The sequence below is a fragment of the Tupaia chinensis genome, unplaced genomic scaffold (genome assembly GCF_000334495.1).
Source record: "Tupaia chinensis unplaced genomic scaffold, TupChi_1.0 Scaffold000098_2, whole genome shotgun sequence".
NCBI classification, from domain to species: Eukaryota; Metazoa; Chordata; class Mammalia; order Scandentia; family Tupaiidae; genus Tupaia; species Tupaia belangeri.
Genome location: NW_006159561.1, coordinates 2,850,072 through 2,869,493, shown reverse-complemented (window position 1 = coordinate 2,869,493; position 19,422 = coordinate 2,850,072). Strand labels below are relative to the sequence as shown.

At 38.3% G+C, this 19,422-nt stretch overlaps 1 protein-coding gene and 1 pseudogene across 1 annotated transcript in view; one reads left to right on the top strand and one right to left on the bottom strand.

The window, feature by feature from the left end:
- Positions 1–6,911: 6,911 nt before the first annotated feature.
- Positions 6,912–9,327, bottom strand: LOC102477508 (centromere protein O-like; annotated as a pseudogene).
- A 7,575-nt stretch (positions 9,328–16,902) lies between these two features.
- DCC (DCC netrin 1 receptor) overlaps positions 16,903–19,422 on the top strand; it is a 521,919-nt gene continuing 519,399 nt past the window's right edge. The window contains exon 1 of the mRNA XM_027769938.1: positions 16,903–17,026. Coding sequence (XP_027625739.1) covers positions 16,922–17,026 — 105 coding nt within the window. The 5' untranslated portion in view covers positions 16,903–16,921. The remainder of the gene's footprint in view (positions 17,027–19,422) is intronic.

Below are 19,422 nucleotides of genomic sequence, written 5' to 3'. Positions count from 1 at the left end.
TAAAGAGAAAAAATGGAAAGCTCAGTGTGGATTTAGAGAGAAACAATACTGATTACACAAAGAGCTGGAACTGAGAAAGGGTAATGAGGTTACTTGCCTGGATTAAAAAAAAAAATGTGCTGCAAGATCTAAAATAGTGTCCTTGCATATATGAAGAACTCTATAGAAAAGGGTGAGGATCAGAGAGTCTTCATTCCCACAGCACACGGAACAGAATTTTCAGTGGAAGAAAACATTTCTCAGCATATTATGCTCACAGTAAGCAGAACTAATGAGATGTGGACAATAATAGTCAATAGGTCTAAATTTTCTAATTTCTAAGATGATTAAGATATTGTCTTTGCTAATCAAAGCAGAATAACTTATAGTTGATATCTTCTGAGATCCTATTACTGAGATTGGTATTAACTTTAGAAGGAAAGCATATCCTTGTTTCGCAAATGTTTCCCACCTTGCTATTTCATTGCTGTTATTCATCAGTAGCCAGAAAATGACTGAATGCCAAACAGTTGGCATATGAAGACTGAGCCACACTGGTGCCCATTTATCTATAAATATTTATTGAGTACCTATCCCATACTGGCCCTTGAGGACACAAAGATAGACAAAGCATTCCCAGTCCTTAAGAAATTAATAGCTCAGTGAATTCACATCTAGATTGATGCCACAATGGAGTAAATTGCAGTGGAGTCACCTGCTCTTCTGTCAGGTAATTTTCAGTAATGATATATTTGTTTTTGCTTGAGAAAACATATATGTAGTTAAATATCCCTCTTAGGCTTGTACTTATGTCGGGGGGTGGGGAAGGAGTCATCCACATTCCAGCAATTGAAAGAGCACCCAAGCTCTCCCTCGCCCACTCTCTATGGAAACGATCCCCGTCAGACTATACAGAATCACCTCTTTGAATAGAAAATGATGTGAATAAAATCCATAGCTTAAAAACCATTTTTTAAAAAACAATGGAAGTCTCTATCAAGATTAATCATCGGAACAATACTCAAATGTGCTTTCATTTTCAATGTGTAATGTATTCTAACCAAGTAAGGCTGGAGCCCATCTTAACCCAACGTAAATTTTTTAAGGGAGCGTAGTCGGGTATGTGCTGAGACACTTAAATAAAATCAAATGCAAATCAAGAACTAATTCTATGATGGAGAATAGATGTATACCTAGGAAAGAGAAAACAGAAGTAGTAAGCAACTTTGAAGTCATTCGTCACATAAAAACAGACTAGAGGGAAGTATTGGATTGGGTAGACAACACCTCCAGTGGTGCCTTGTTTAAAAAGAAGAAATGGGAATTATGCAATTAACAGTCAAGTTATCTGAATGGAATTACTTTGGCAACAAAAATTAGTGCAGATAAAATTGAAATTATAGGGTGCAATGGCAATTTCTCATCATTTTTTTTTTTTTGAGAGGTTTTTGCTATAGGGCACGTGTGCTCACCAGAAAGACAGAGACAGAGAGACAGAAAGCAAGAAATCACCCCCTCAGGGGACATGGCCATGCTGCAATCCCTTCTCCATTTTCCTCTTGGGATCTTGGGCACTCATGCACACGCGCCTGGCGTGAATTTAAGCCACCGGGTCTGGGACTCAAACCACAGTCGCCTACATGGGAGCCCAGTAACATAGCCATTACACTGACTACTGGTCCTGCAATTTCTCATCTTTAAATTGAGCAGTCCATTAGAAACATTATTTCATGAAACTAAAATTTTTGTCAAGGTATAGTTAGCATGTAATTCTGAATTTATAAAGAAGATTTTTCTTCCATGATATATTCTCTCCAAACCTGCTTGCAGTGCTAGATCACTTGCATTATAGTAATGTGAATATGATTACATATGAAACTACGGTTCCTAAAGGTGAAATTATCTATTGATACAGTTATGGTCCTGCACTTGAAGGAACCTGTTTGTTGGAGGTACAGAAGTATCTTAATTTGGCAACAGATATATTCTTGATATTTGATGTGCTTACTCTTTTTGGATGTTTGAGTTTCAGAGAAAATCAATGGGCTTATTCCACTATTTCAATAACAAATCAACAAATAAATAAAATCCAGACAGCCTTAGAGAGGTGGTGTGACTCCAAAGAAACCAGCAAGTTTTCCATGGTTCTCAGAATAGAGTCACGTCATTCAAGGATCGCGGAAACTTTTAAAATTCCTGCTAATAAATCAGCTTTTTTTCTTATTGTTCATTCACCAGAGCAGCCTGTGCTGCCTCTTGCTCATTTAAATCATCCCCGTGCCTAGTTTGTCCTTTCAAAAAGCTGGGTAACTCTGTAGAATATATAGTGTTGCCTTGAAGTCCAGGTAATACAAAGAATATTAATTAGGTGTATTACAGCAGTACTTTAAAATTGACACACATTATGTACCTAGATAACTGGAAAATAATAAACTACTTATCTAAATGTACTCTAAAAAAATGCCAGACATGTGCATGCCCATGAGTTGAAGTTGGGAGTGGATCATTTCATCAAGACTCCATGGGTTTTAGTGAGTTCTCAGGGATTTGAAGCCATGTGGTTCTTGGTGCAAATTCCACTCAGACTATTGTTTTTTGTTCCCAAATTGGTGCAGCTCTGTGGCATCTTGGGTTCTGGGAGGTAGAATTATCCATTGTGAGACTTACTTGGTGGAAGTCACCCCTGTGGATCTCAGAAGCTTCCCTTCGCTGGATGCTGGCCTAGTGGAGTGCATGACTTCCAGGCAACTAGGAGAGAATATAGATAGTGACAACTTGCTGTGTATCTCAAAGTTATCAAAATGGAAGATTTTGAAAGTTCTTCACAAAATTAATGAGAAGTGTTTGAGATGATAGGTATATGAATTATACTGATTTAATCAATTCATATGGTATTCTTGAACTGAAAAAATCACATTGTACCCCTACAGTTATGTACAGTTATTTGTTAATTAGCATGTGTGTGTGTGTGTGTGTGTGTGTGTGTGTGTGTGTGTTTCTTATTTTGCTAAAGGGTGGTATGCTAACCAGAGAGAGACAGAGAGAAGGGGAAAGTGAGACAGCATCCCCTGTGGGGAATAATGGTTATGCTATAATTCCTTTCCTCTGTTTCTCCCTCCTTTTGGGATTTTGGGCAGGCAAACACATGTGCTCAATGTGTTTTTCAAGCTGCTGAATCTGGGGCTCAAACTGTGAAGTTGGCCATATAGAATCTAGCCACTTTAACTACCATACCATGAACTGGCCTCAAATACATCTTTTTTAAAAAAATTTGGAGGTGCTCTCTTTCTGTTTCTCACTCCTTCATGCTCTCTCTCTTTCTCCTCTTTCTCTGTCTCTAAAGAAATTAAAAAAAAAAACTTTAAAATATTTTTATAATAAATAAAAGTTTTTTTAAAGGCTAGAAGCAAATGATAAAGATTAGGGAGCAGAACCTGCAGATGATGTAGTGGTTAAGGCAAGTGTATCTATCCCATAGGAATAATGGGTGACTGTATTGTTTGAGTATTGGACCCAGCAACTTAAAAACCAAGCGTGCTGTGTGTGCATGCATGCCCCAGATCCCAAGAGGTGAATGTAGGAAGAAGGATTGTGGCATGGCCATCCCCTCTAGGGGAATGTTTGTTCACTCACTTTCTATCTCTCTTTGTCTCTGTCATCAGCAAGCATATGTGCCCTATAGGGGGAAAAATTAGGGAGCAATATGGAATGTGCACTAAATATAGTTGAGAGGCATCTATTATGTGAAATAACACTCATAATACAATTAGGTGTCTGGATGGTGATGACTTTGGGGTTTCAATCACAAAAGACATTTTACTGTATAAAATTTAGTCATAGCTTAGAAACATTTTAAAAGAAAAACAAACACATTTACAGAAAACTTTTACCCAGATTTAAGGCTAACTGGTACAACTCTAAAGATTGCATCTAGAGGCGTCTCAAATCTATTGGTCATTTCTAAGTATGAATCTTTCAAGGACAGAATTATATTTTCCATATTTTTGTTGCTTGGCCATTTTTGGTCATGATTACCTCTTCTCTAAGCCCCTACTCCTCCCAGTAATTCTCTGTGTATGAACTACAAGTGCTTGTAACAGCAATCACCAAGATTTTTGACACTATGGAAGACAATTTTTCCATGGACTGGGATGGAGGTATGGTTTCAGGATGATTCAAGTACATTTCATTTATTTTGCACTTTATTTCTATTATAATTAGATTGTAATATATAATGAAATAATTATACAACTTGCTGTAATGCAGAATTGATGAGAGCCCTGAGCTTCTTTTCTTGCAACTAGATGGTCCTATCTAGGGGTGATGGGAGACAGTGACACCCGAAGTGTGTTGCTCATATCTAGTCTGCTTTGTGATCTTGTTTTGGTTGCTGTCACTGCAGAAGACCCTACTTCACAAAGATAGGTTGTTTGAAATGGAAGTAGGCTTTTTAACACTTTTGTGGCAATCTCAGGATAGTCACCTTGACTTTTTTTTTTTTTTTTTTGAGAGGTTTTTGCTATAGGGCACGTGCACTCGCCAGAAAGACAGAGACAGAGAGATAGAAAGCCAGAAAGAGAGATAGAAAGCCAGAAAGCGAGAAATCACCCCCCTAGGGGAGATGGCCATACTGAAATCCCCTCTCCTCTCTTCTCCTCTCGGGATCCTGGACACGCATGCACACATGCCCAGTATGAGTCTAAGCCACCGGGTCCGGGACTCGAACTATGGTCGATTACATGCGAATACAGTTACATAGCCTTTACGTCAACTGCTGGTCCCTCACCTTGACTTTAATTCACAATGTATGGAGACTTGAAGCTGTCTCAGACATAGTTTTAAGGCCACCATCAGTTGCGATCTCAAGCAGTTGTTCCTCTTCTAGTATAGACAAAGTCAGTTCACCTGGCGTACTCACAAATGGATCATAGATCAATCCATTCACAGTTCAGGCTTCTTTTGTGGTTGGAAAATAATGCTCAAACTCTTTTGAAGCTGAGATAAGTGATCATGCACCAGCTGGAGAAAAAAAAAAATCACGTAAGAGAGTCCTGGCTCAGTCTCTTTCAAAACTTCTACTAATGTTTGAAGCAAGTAAAAAATCTCAGTGTTCATTTTTCTCTACCATAATTGCAGATTGGCTATGAATGCAGTGACTTTATCTGCCGACTTGAGCACAGTTGTCATTCTCCCCCAATGTGACAGATTGATTTGGTTGAGCAGGTTGAATGTGTCACACAAGGAAGCAGGTTTTGTGACCCATTCTGTGTCACTGACATGTTCTACCAGTGGTTACTGTTTTCTTAAATTAGTCTCTGGAGAAGCTCTGAAAAAACTCAGAAAACTCCGTCCAGTAATCTGCTTTCAGAAAACCATCTCACTTCTGTGCATAAGAGAAGACACATGTGCTTTTCATCTGTCTCTTCAGTGAGCTGTACTCACAGATGTGAATTAAGGGCATGTACTTTAATGTGGTTGATAATTTTAATTGCATTCTGCAAAATATTGTTAAGTTCAGGTGCCACCTTTTTTTTTTTTGGCTAGCCAGTATTTCTCTACAAATAACAGTGTATAGATTTACCTTCAGATGGGACCTCTTTGACCCAAGTAGTGAAACCAGAAAGCTGTTCACCAAGGCAGCCACTCCCTGCATGCATACTCCAACACAAAAATGACTAGTTTAGTTTCCCTGACTAAAGACTTGAATAGTTCTGTAGCTGTGGTGTTCACTGGCAAAAAAAAAAAAATAAAATAAGTACACCTAACATATCCTCCTGCATATCCTCTTGAAAAAAATACATCACATAAAAGCAAATATTGTTACCAACATTCGTAGACTCATCAACCTGGATTGCATATCTGGGTGACTCATTAATCATCTCCAAGAATTGTGCCTCAATATTCTCTATTATTTCATTAATTCACCTAGTGATGGTGTCAGCTATCAAATGGCAGACTCTCCCAAAAGGTCACAATGAACGACCTTAGGAAAAAGTAAGATCAATTCTTCACCAATAGTAAAGAGCTTGTTAGCTTTAGAAATATGGTTTTCCAATAAGAATGAGGCTCTCGGTGCAGACACATTTGATTAAGTGGTAGTCTTCAATAATTGCTTCTGTTTGAGGTCAGCATGTGGCATGGAATTTAGAGCATTGGATTCTCACATGGATGAACATGGTTTGGATCCTGAACTTAGTGGTTTGGAAATCATGCCAGGTATATATGCATATGCCCAAAATCTGGAGAAGAGAATGGAGAAGAAGGAATCATAGCGTGGGCACCTTTCTTGGAGGGTTATTTCTTACTATTCTGCTCTCTGTCTCTATCTCTGGCAAGAGCATGCACCCTCTAGAGAAAAGAAAATTCTTCTGTTCTTCAGGTTGATCATATTTTTTCCTTTTGAGAAACTCTAATAAAGGCTTGTCTTTTATTATTTTTGCAAAGGGGCATATACACTCACCAGAAAGAAAGAGTGAGAAATAACCCCCAGGGATTGTGCCCAGACCACAATCCCTTTTCCTCTACTCTTCTCTCAGGACTTTGGGCACACACACACAAGTACTGCGCATGATTCTCAAGCCCCTGGATTTGGGACTCAAACTGCAAAGCTGACTACAGAACCTGAAACTCCACGCTACCGGCTGGCCCAAAGGCTTGTCTTTTTTTGTTGTTGTTGTTAAAGCTTTGTCGAATTCAAATGTGATTACGTGGAATTCTGTTGATGCTCCTTGTCTGGGACACACCGGGTGCCATTGGTCTATGCCGGCTTCCCTGTGGCTTGCACTCCTCAGTTTGCTGGCTCTCACATCTGGAGATTACTTCATGGTCACAAGGTCTAACTTTGACAGTCCAGAGTGAAGTCTGAATGTAGCTCTGAGCTTTGGCAGTAATGACTCTTCTGACGCATTGTAAATGAAAATTATGCTCATATCTCACTTTTCCCCTTTTCTTGAAAATGAAGCAAACACTTGATTAAGAGGCTTTGCACTGAATAGAGTCTCATGGGATGCTTGCTGTTCTTCCCATGAAGTGGATAAGCTTCTATTCCTTGATATGTACTGGTGAGGTCAATTAAAAGAATTATTGTGAGTTCTTACACAGCAGTCTAGCAAACAATGAGAAAGACCGATCCCTTGGATCTGCTTTGTGAGTAAATGACAGCAGTTTGCACAGTGAGTTTCTCTTTGAGGGTCCAGTCAAAAGGCTGCAAAGTCACTCTGAAGTCGGCCTGCCTGGTACTTCCTCCCAGAGTAAGCATTTAGAAACTGAATAGGATGTGCTGAATATCAGTCTGTAAATATTTTGCAGCTATTTGTCAAAGGAATGAAGACTGAGATGGAATGGTGATGAATCTGGAGTGGTTTCTGTAGGACAAGGTCCACAAACAGGAATCCAACAGGTTCCCCTCAAAATCAGTGTTAATGTAGACACTGACTCCTTGGCTGATCGGTTTACCACTGAGCCCTGTGAAAGGACATGCTTGTAGAATGGCTTTCGCATGTTCTCGTCTTTTTTCCAAAACTTGCTCACGGATCCCTGCTCTTTATTTGGGTTCTCCATGGGCACTAGGCGCTTTAATTTTCACTAGTGACTACGTCACTTTAGCCCTCAGCTTATCCCATAGACGTCTTAGTTCATGAATCTTGATCAGGAGAACACTTTCCACTGCCTGTGCTGCCTGCTGCTCTCTAGACAATCTATTCCTTTGACTCACTTGAGTCTCTAGTCTTTTCCAGTGAGCCAAAATACTTCCTTTGGAATTGCCTTCCTGATGTAAAACATTTGCCTACTCCCTTTCCTCTTCAGGTTTCCATGAGCCCTCCTATGAGGCTACTCAGGCATATGGTAGTGGGGACCTAGAAATCCTTGCTTCCCTCTTGCTCACTCAGGTCAGGAATGAGAACTCCTGCCTTTCTTGCCTTGAAAATCAATCCAACAGGGGGCCAGCAGATGGCCTAGCAGTTAGATTGCTGGATTTCCACATGGCCGACTGCTGTTGGAGTCCAGACCTGGTGGCTCAAAAGTCCAGCTGATGGCGAGTGTGTGGATGCCCAAGATCTTGAGAAGAGAATGGAGGAGAGGGGATTGTAGCCTGGCCATCCTCCCTGGGGATGATTTCTGACTTTCCTTCTCCCTGTCTCTGTCTCTCTCACTCCCCAGTGAGCACACATGTCCTTAGGGCAAACACCTCTAAAAAAAAAAGAAAAATTTAAGTGGTCCTGGTACTGGTGTGTTTTGCGCTCCCACTATACAAAACCATAGCAGACTCAGGGCCTCTACCCTGATGCTAACATGCTTTGGGGAACAGGTCTAGTCTTCAGGTAGTAAGGAAGATGACAGCTTCTGGAATGGAGCAGCAGGTCTGGGGTACAATACTTGGTATTACAAAGGGATGTATCGCAGGCTCCGTTGTCCTGGCCATGGTCACCAAACCTTCACTGTGACCACCTGCACACTGCTGTTTACCTCCAGAAGCTCAAGAGCATGGCAAAATGGTCCTAGAGGAGAGCAAAGCTTATCTTTTAATGCAGGGTGCTTCGACTTCCTTGGTTTTGAGGATTTTATGGCTTCGTTGGATAGCCAGTCACCACATACACAAAGCAAGCTAGGAGAACATAAATCACCTGTATAATGGACTCATAATTTAAATAGAACTCTTGGTGTTGTCTTTTAAACTTGACCTTTATTTTCTTGACAATTTTAGTCTTCTGCTGTCTCATCATTGGGTCCTTCCCCCTTTTCAAAGAAGCTCTCCAGTGACATTTGTTTTTTATTCATTTTGGCTAAAGTTAGCTTGTGTACTTACCAGACTGACTGATACAGTGAAGGAAAGAGGCACAGACATACATAATAAGGAAAATAATGGGTTGGTCACATGGGGACTAAAATAAGTGTCAGGTTATGACCTCAAAACCACCAGATGCAGCTGTGCAGTTGAAGTACATCAGCTCACTTGCCACTATAAAGCCTGCCACCAGATGCAGCTAAATTGTCACTTGCTACTCATTCACAGGATTTTGATATGAGACTGCAGGCAATTGATTTATTATGGTCTCTGCACAGTCCAATCTCTCTGCTAATGTTAATTATATTTGCAGCTGCTCCCTAGGGCTAGCATCATCACCTCAGCTCTACCAAACATCATCAGGCATTAGATTCTCATAAGGAGTGGTCATGCTAGTATTGTGAATACTAGCATGCAGTATTCACAATAGGGTTCACTGTTCTAGAAGAATCTAATGCTGCTGCTAATCTGACAGAAGGTAATGCAAGCGATAGGGAGTGGCTGTAAATAAGATGAAGGTTTGCTTGTTTGCCCACCACTCACCTGCTACAGTGCTCACCCATACTAGTCCATGACCTAAGGGTTGGGGACATTTACTTAGAAAAGTCCTAGAGAACCCAGATCTGATGACTGTGTGGTAAATTTATTTCTGGTCATGGGAATGAAAAGTATGATTAAAATCAATATCTTACCTGAAATTATTATAGAATTGTACATGTGTGTTAAGCCATTCTCTAAAATAGACTAATGCTATCTACTTGGAACATTTGATAAACATGAACAGTCATGATATTGCACTTTTACTAGTCAGTAAGAAATTGCTGCCCACCAAATAGTTTAAAGTAATGAAGTTATACTTTCCACAGAAGCATAAGAAAGAGAAATTACATAGTGCATAAAGAGATTTTTAAAGAGAAGCATACACCTCTAATCTAACCTGGAAGAACCTTCCTCTCATTGGTAAACAATCATATATGTGAGAGATAATTTATGTAATAAGTGGTATAAAAGTAGGGCACAGAGGGAACCAGCAGTTAGCGTAATGGCTATGTCGCTGGACTCCCACGTAGTCGACCGCGGTTCGTGTCCCGGACCCGGTGGCTTAAAACTCACGCCGGGCACGTGTGCGTGCGTGCCCAAGATCCCGAGAGGAGAATGGAGGAGAAGGGATTGCGGCGTGACCATCCCCCCTGGGGGGTGATTTCTCACTTTCTGTCTCTATGTCTCTCTCTGTCTGTCTGGCGAGCGCATGCGCCCTACAGTGAAAATCTCTCAAAAAAAAAAATAAAATAAAATAAAAAGTAGGGCACAGAGGAAGAGCATTGTGAAAAGCAGAAAAAGCTACTGTCAGCTTTGCAGAAGACAGAACTTCATGGAAAGGACGATTTGGAGTTGCCTCTGGGAGAAAAATTAGACTTTTCGTAATCTTAGAAATTAATTCCAAGGACCAGCAGATGGCATGATGGCTACATTGCTGGACTCCCAATTAGACAACCACAGTTTGAGTCCTGCACCCGTTTAAAACATGCCAGGCATGTGTGTGTGTGTGTGTGTGTGTGTGTGTGTGTGTGTGTGTGTATGTGTACCCAAAATCCTGAGGGGAGAGTGGAGGAGGGATTGCAGTGTGACCATCTTCCCTGGGGGGTGATTTCTCTCTTTCTGTTTCTCTCTGTCTCTCTCTCAAGTGCATGTGCCCTATAGCAAAATCTCTCTCAACCAAAAAAAAAGTAAGAAAGAAAAAATAAATTAATTTCAGGCATGATTCATGATAGGAAATATGCTGAAGAAATATATCCATGGCCAACTAGGACAACTGAAGATTTTCTACCCAGAATTCACCCTCCTGACTCCAAGATCTAGTAGGTAGAACACCCTTTGTATTCTCTCTGTCTCTTTTTTATTTTAACTTTTAAACTTCTTTGCTCTCTGACTGTTCTTTATGTTGCTAATTCTCACCTTTCCTTCCTCCCACATAAGACAGGTCAATCACAAGTCATCTACATTTGAGCTCTTAGGAGCCCCTTTTGCGCTACATGGTTTTCATTTTATGTTTTTTTTTTTTAATTCTTTTTCCTTTTTCTTTTCTTTATCTATTGTTTTTCTTGTTTTCCCCTTTGTTTCCTTTCATTTTTCTTTTGCCTTTCTTACTTTTCTGCACAGCCTCCATACACTGAGCTTCTAGACAAGTCTAGGTGCACAGTAGCCAATGATCTGAATACTTTTAGGGTCATACTAATCCTCAACTTCCAAAGAATCTGCTGCACAAAGGGAGAAAAATGGAACTGCAGAGAGATTGCAGAATATTTGATCCTGCATGCCTCTGAATGCTCAGATTTAACTCAAAAAATTAGGAAAAAGTGTATAATCCACCGGATGACCAGAAACCACCACAGAGGCACAATACAGGAAATCAAAATTCCCCTTGAAAATATTAAAAGCAGATTATATCATGCAGAATATTAAATCTCAGATATAGAAACAGAACCTCTGACCTAGGAAGAGTGACCAAAAGACTGGGAAAATAACCCCCCAAATGAGAATAATATACAAGTAATACTAGATACCATTAAATGCCCAAACACCTGGATAATCAGAATCTCAGAAGGTAAAGAAACTAATAAGGGCATTGATAATCTATTCCATGAAATACTGGAAGAAAACTTTCCAAACCTAGATCCATTCAAATCTCCAGACCCAAGAAATACAAAGGACCCCATGTAGAATCAACCTAAGAGGATCTCTCCAAGGCACCTCATAGATAGATTGGCCAAAACTACAGAAACAGGATACTAAAATTGTCAAGAAAGAAACATCAAGTTACTTTCAAAAGATATCCTATCAGGCTAATATCAGGCCTCTCATCATAAACATTGCTAGCAAGAAAAGAATGGGAAAATATATTCAATATGTTAAGTGAAAAACAATTTCAACTGAGAATACTATACCCTGAAAGATTATCCTTCATATTTGAGGAAAAGACAAAAGCATTCTCAGATAAACAAAACCTGAAAGAATTTACCAACACCAAACCAACTCTCTAAGAAATTTTGAAGGGAGTATTATACCAGGAAAACTAAAGTCAGACACATAGAAATAAGGCTATAAAATACAACAAGAGAATGATCAACTTAATCATAGGGAAAACTCCAGAAAGATCAATAATAATGTTGAATATTACCTTCCAGAATTTAAATGGAAAGATCAGACCACAGTAACACTGCAAATTCAACAGAAGAAAGATTAATTACATGAGACTGAACTGGTGAAATAGAATTTTAAGACTTTTGGCTAAAACATTCCTGATTTTCTTCTATTTTTTTTCCCCAGATTTGAGAATGTTTGTCTTCTCTTAAACTGTTGATAGGTTCATTTACCTACTGTTTGAATGGAATACTAACCTTTTTTCATGGCTTTAAGTCTTAGGCAAATGTCTCTTAACATTTTTTATTTTGATGTGTTAAAACTAAAACTGTTTTTCTTGAAATTAAAAAATGCATTAAAAAATGCCTATTTAATGACTGCAGTAAGCTATATAGCCCCAGCTAGGTGCTACTTTATAGGATATTCTTTTGACTCAGGAGGTTTAAGCCTAAATCAAACATGTGTTCATAGATATGTATATGTCAGCGGCACTTGCTATTGAAAGTATTTAGATTAATTAAGATTTTTTGTGACTCAATTAAATGTGAGGATAAAAAAAGTCATGAAAAGCAACTGTAGATTCCAGAGACTGTGAGAGGAGCGTGGGAAATGGCAGCGGGTGAGAGGTAGGAAATCAAGGGGAGGAAAAAAAAAAAGAAGCAAAATATATAAGAAACAAGAACAAGAAATGGAAAATTATTTGTTAATGGTAGCAATCCTAAAATGGGATAAACAGATCCTAGTCTGTTCAGCACAAAATATAAAAAATTTTAAAAAATGAAAAGGTAATTAAATTAAACGAGAACAATTTAATTTATTCACCCTCTTGTAGAATAGTGTAGTCATCAAAAATGTATTAAGTGATGTTATAAACTCATGTTAGAGTGAGTAAGCCTCTTCCCCTGAGGATTAACATGACAATTAACACAAACTCACAAATAAATACAAAGCATAAGAAACTACATCAAGGGCCATAATCAGTAAAAACAAATACCACAGAGTTTTAGGAAAGAGAAAAGATATATACCAAGAAAAAAATTAGGATATCTTCCTTGGAAAAGTTGTTTCATGAAAGATAGGTAAGGGTATCTACATTCTAGGATAAAAATGGGAAATATTTTAAGATGAAAGTATAGAATGAAAGCCATCAGATGACATAGTGATTACATCACTGAACTCCCACATGGCTGATCATGGTTTGAGTCCTGGATCTGGTAGCTTAAAGATCTTGCTGGGTGCATGTTTATGTGTGCTCAGGACCCCAGGAGGACAATGGAGGAAAAGTGATTGAGATGTGGCCATTTTCCCCAGAGAGTGATTTCTCATTTTCCCTCTCACTGTATCTTTCTCTTTCTCTCCGTGGCAAGTGCATATGCCCTCTAAAGCAAAAACAAACAAAACTCTAAAAAAAAAAAATAGAAAAAGACTATGAACTTTTGTCTCAATGCCATAGATTGTATATAAGAGTTGTGTGGATAAAAATTTAGGAATTTAACTAGTCATCTATCTCTATCATTTGGGCTCTTGAATTTTCTCTTCCCTTTTTACTTCTTGGTGTTCTCTTCATTGTCTCTTCCCTTTCTGTGCACCTAATCCATTAGTTCTTTCTATTCTCTCTTTCCTTTTTTTTTTTTTTTTTTGTACTCTGTGTGTGTGTGTTTGTGTTTCTAAATTTTAGTTTCTGCTAAAATTAATTTCAAGATCTACGAATATATGTAACTGAATTTTTAAGATTTCTGATATACACATACTGACTCCAGGAGTTCTAATCAACACAAACACAAAAGGATGATTAGACTCCAGTAGTTTTAATGACTCTAAGAAAGAAGGACTTAAAAGGAGAGAAAGAAAAGGCAACAGTTATTTTTTGTTGTTCTTTGTTTTTGTTTTTTGTTTTTGTTTTATTAATAGATCTAATTTGGGGACCAGCAGTTAGCATAATGGCTATGTCGCCGGACTCCCATGTAGTCAACCACGGTTCGTGTCCCAGACCCGGTGGCTTAAAACTCACACTGGGCGTGTGTGCGTGCGTGCTCAAGATCCCGAGAGGAGAACGGAGGAGAAGGAATTGGCGGTGTGGCCATCACCCTGGAGGGTTATTTCTCACTTTCTGTCTCTCTGGCTCTCTCTGTCTGTTGAGCGCACACACCCTGTAGTAAAAACCTCTAAAAAAATAATAGATCTAATTACAAGAGGTTCAGAATATAGGCAGAAAAGTCAGCTGTCTGGCTTCCTAATTTACAAGTTATATAATTTGGGAAAAGTTATTTAAATACCTTATACCACAACCTCTTCATTTGTAAAATGCTTCACAGAATTGCCATGAGAATAATAAATACGAAGTGCTTACACTAATACATTGTACATTGTTAGCTTTTTTTTAAATGAATTTTTTGCTATAGGATATATGTACTCACTGGAAAGACAAAGAGAGACAGAAGCAAGAAATCACCCCCTGGGAGGATGTCCATGCTGCAATCCCTTCCCCTCCCTTCTCCTCTCAGGATTTTGGGCATGCATGCCCAGATGCTTGGCATGAGTTTTAAGCTGCTGGGTCCAAGTTTGAACTGCAGTTGACTATGTGGGAGCCCAGCAATGTAACCATTATGCTATCTGCTTGCTCAAACTTTTTTTTTTAGAAATCAGCTCTTAATAATATTGGCTATTAGCTAGTAAATAAACACTTCACCAAAATCTGGTAAATCTGAGAACTGGGAAGATTTAACTTGTGTATCTGTTCAAGTGCATTCAATAAATATTTCTGATGTCTTTGGCTTATTCTTAGTAAATTTTGCTAAGGAATCAAAAAACTTGCATTATACTAATAATATCATCAATAATATATAAATAATTTTAGAGCCCTGTATACAATGGGGACATATTCTGCTTGGAATTGCTCTCAGACACATTTTTTTCATGTCTTTGGTCCATGAATATTAACACATCCCTACTGAGTCATCTAAATCGGTTTGCTCCTGTTAAAGATTAAAGAATTTAAAAGTTGCCTGGTACTAGAGGTCCAAACATGTAGTTGCAAATCAGAAAAATAAGGCAGGGATGAGGGAAGGAGATAGATGACAGGGAGAGAGAAATGGGAGTAGGGGAAGGTAGATCTCATTCAGTAGGAAAAAACAGGTCTTAAATCTTCGAACCTTCCACTAGCTCTTCCATTTTCTAGAAGGCAGTGACTATCAAAGATTAAATATCCACTTTGAGGTCAGGGGAAAGTTTTGTCCATGGTATTTGAAAAATACAAAATATGTCAGTTATCTTTTATGTGTGTGTGCATTAAGGGTGCGTGTGCTCACCAGAAAAACAGAGACAGTGAGAGGGAAAGTGAAAAATCATCCGTCGGGGGATGGCCACACAGTAATCCCTTCTCCTCCATTCTCCTCCCAGGATTTTGAGCATGTATGCACACATGCCTGGCATGAGTTTCAAGCCATTGGATCTGGTACTCAAACTGTGGTTGGCCCGGTGACAATCCACCAACATAACCACTATACCATCTGCTGGCCCCAGCAGTTACTTTAATTAGTAAAAAATTAGCACTCATTACTTATTGAATACAACAATGATAATATAGTCTAACTTTAAAAATGTTTACTAAAAATACATATCCAGGCCTGTCTATGGTATGATGGTTAAGGTAACTGAATTTGACATTGTTAACCAAGTGGTTCAAGTTCCAGGTCCACTTTGAAAGAAATATCAAGTGTATATATGTAGTGCTCAAAATCCAAAAAGGAGGGAGAGATGGAAGAGAAGGGATTGCATCATGATCCCTTCACATGAGGGTTGCTCGCTCTCCCTCTCTCTCTCTCTCTCTGGCAAATGCACATACCCTCTGGCCAAAAATAATAAATAAATAAATAAATAAATAAATGAAAGAAAAAATGCATATCCATTTTCTATGTAAAATGAAATAGTGGCTGCTATTTGACTTAAATTTAATCTGGCCTCTCAGGCAACATGAATATTCAAATCTGACATCATTCTAAGTTTCCCCGTGGAAACGGAGAAACATGGCTCTTAAAATTTTCATCTCCTAGGCAAGGTTTTGAGGGACAGAGCCAGAGAGATTCATTAGCAAAGATATTTATCATTTTCTTTCAATTGCAAATGTATTTTTTTTTAAAGTTTTGTATTACCTTAATATAAGAGAGAGACTGAGACAGTGAAATAGGCACCCTCAATAGAATTTCATCATGCCGAAATTCCTTCTAGCCTGCCAGGACCACAGGTGCATGTGTGTGGTGTGTTTCAGATGACCTTGAGATCCATGCTACCTTCTATGTATGTTTTGTACTGCAGAGCAGAGCAGCACCCCCTGGCCTGAGCCTCGATTGCAAATTTCCATCATAGACTAACTATTATTATAGTAATTAAGAAATTAAATTAAATTGGTATATCATATAGCAGGCTGAGAAAATAATAATTCAGTATAGTAGCACATTTCAATAGATAGTTGCTAGAACAATGGGAATGTGTCCACAGTAAAGATGACACAGACATTTTTATTTCCCTATCACTATAGCCAGTTTCAACAGAGAATGTCCATCATATTAATCCTAATGAAACCCTAAAGTCTTTCTCCTCTTATACTTTGAGTTATCTCAGTCCTGTCAGCTTCTCTTTGTTTACTTCATCAGCATAATTTCCATAGCTTTATATGTTTTTCGTTCTGTAGGTCTGCTGGATAAAAATACTTGGGTATTCAGTGTTTATATATATGTTATTTTTTCTGTGAGTTTTTCCCCCCTTGTTTTCTTGTGGCAAAACACCATTAACTGCATCTGTTTAACTGCATTTGGGGATAAATGGATTCTACAATAGTTCCTGTGTTCAGGGAATGATTTGAATTACAGCTATTTCCTGTCCCAGAGCAGTATACTTAACTCAGTGAAGACCTCAGCATGCAAGTTCATATCCCCACCCACTCACTTTTTTTTTTCTGTCTTTGCAGTTCCGCCATGGTTTTTAAATCACCCTTCCAACCTCTATGCCTATGAAAGCATGGATATTGAGTTTGAATGTTCAGTCTCTGGAAAGCCTGTTCCTACTGTGAATTGGATGAAGAATGGAGATGTGGTCATTCCTAGTGATTATTTTCAGATAGTGGTAATTATCTTTTTTCATATGAGCTTTACAGTCCCATTCATTGTTTATGATTTTTTCACTTGCTTTCCTTTCCTGGGAAGAAGGTTCCTGTTGGGAATTTTTATGATGCATTAAGAAAATTGTTATAATAAAGAACATGATGTTCTAGACCTAGAAATTTTGAACTGAAAGGGAGCATAAAATGGTTCAGCACCTCTATTTTACAGGTAATACTTTAAAACAAAGAAAGAAATAAAAATAGAGAACTAAAGACTTTCAAAGTACTCTCACTTCTAGCTGATAGAATAGTTTAAAATCTAGTTCTAGACTATAGTAAGTCAGGATTTTTTTTTGTTTGTTTTACTTTCTCAACTATATTCATGGTAATAAAATTTTAAGTAAGATGTGCTCCGTATGATAATAGGAGTCTTATTTTGGTAATATGAATAGCTTTCCTTTGCTAACCATCAAGATAAGACTAGCTGATCCTGTGTAAGCATTTGAGAAGTGCAGTGTCAATGGAGACAGGAATAATGGTGGTGGCAGTGCTGGCTGCAGTGGTAAAGAAACCATGGAGACCTAGAGTTCCCATGGCTTTGTAATTCTGAGCATTGGAAAGAAATGAAGCTAAAAAGAATAGTTCTTACAGTTTCCTGTAAGATTTCATTGCCTTTCAATCCCTTTCCTTGTGGGAGATAATGGGAATGAGGTACTATATTCCCTGAGTTGTTGTCCTAGTCCATATCATGTGCTCAAAACCTGCCCTTAGTGTTACTGTTTTTGTTGTTACCAGCAGAATGCTCTGCTCACTTGAAAATGCTCTATGAAAGCTATCCTTTAGGTACGAGTTAGCATTGAAGGTTCAGAGTTCAGGTGTAGGGATGAGGGGTACTCAAAATGTGGTGCAAACATGATCCTTTCAAAAGAGAGCTGTAATCCAAGGCAGCTTCCAGGCAGCAAGGGACTAGATTGTAGGCATCCTGTGAGTCTAAGTGCAGGAGCTTTCATGGCTCTCATTGGGGAATGACTCTTCCTTGACTAGTGGACTTTCTGAAGCTTTCATAGTCTCTTTGTGCATGTGTTTTCACATACTATCAAGAATATTTTTTAAAAAATCCATAAAGTATACCTTTATCAATTGTATTACTACTTTTTTAATTTTATTTTTTAGAGAGATTTTTGCTATAGGGTTTGTGTACTTGCCAGGAAGACAGAATGTGAGAAATCACCCCCCCAGTGGGGATGGTCACACGACAGTCCCTTCTCATCCACTCTCCTTTCAGGATTTTGGGCATGCACACACACACTCCTGGAGTGAGTTTTAAGCCACTGGGTTGGACTTAAACTGTGGTCAACTACATGCAAGTACAGTGATGTAACCATTAAGCCATCTGCTGGTCTCACACTTCTTATTTTTTTACTTTTACTTGCGAATACAACTAAAATTTCTTGGGAATACAATAAGAAAGGGAAAAATGAACTTTTGAGTGTCATACCAATTCATTACTTCCTTTAAATTCAATGCTGTTTCCACTACCACTGAATTAAAAATGCTCTGCCACTGGGCAGTTTGAAAAGTGTTACATATGCCTAAAATATTTGCTCCTGGCATATAAAGGAAATTGCTGAGCGCCCTTAAGGAAACATGATAAAATGCAACAGTTTTTTTTTTCTACAATTTGAATACTCTTATTCCCAGCATGACTCATAACAGCCAACTTATTTAAGTGCTTTTTTGCTTAAGGTGAATCAAAGTGTACAGTATGTGCCCTACTCACATTAAAATTGCACTTAAAAATATTTCCTCAATACCTCCAAAAATCTGAGAGCCATTTTCTGTCACACATAACAGGATGCACAAATAGTAACTTAAACATGAATTGTTAATTAGAAGTTAGTCAGCTTTATCTTTATCTAAGAATTTTAGATCAGCTGAGAATTGACTACAAGACACTAAAAACAATTAAGAATTCCCCATGAGGTAATATTTATCTCTTAATGACTTCAGGGGAAGAGAGTTAACACGTCTCACTTAACTGAACTAATTCTTACACTAATACGGAAGATAAACTGAGTTAGTATAATTAAATGCTATCTCTAGATCATTTTACCATCCATCCTTGAAAAAGTTGGTGGCTCAATTTATATAAAGGAGCTAATATTGCTGTATTTAATATATGGGTTATGGTAGGTACAATATTTCAGCCATGAAACAAGTTTAAAATATCCACAGTACTCCTCTCTCCAAACCCCCAAATGGGTAAATGTCAAAGCAATTATAATTGTAAAAGGATTTTCAGACATTTTTCTGTGTAAACACTTCTGGAAAATATCAAGCCTGGATTTCTTTTTTATTTTTTTCAGAAATCACAAAGATCAATGTTTTTGTCTCTTTTTTGTTGGTCCTGAATAGCTGC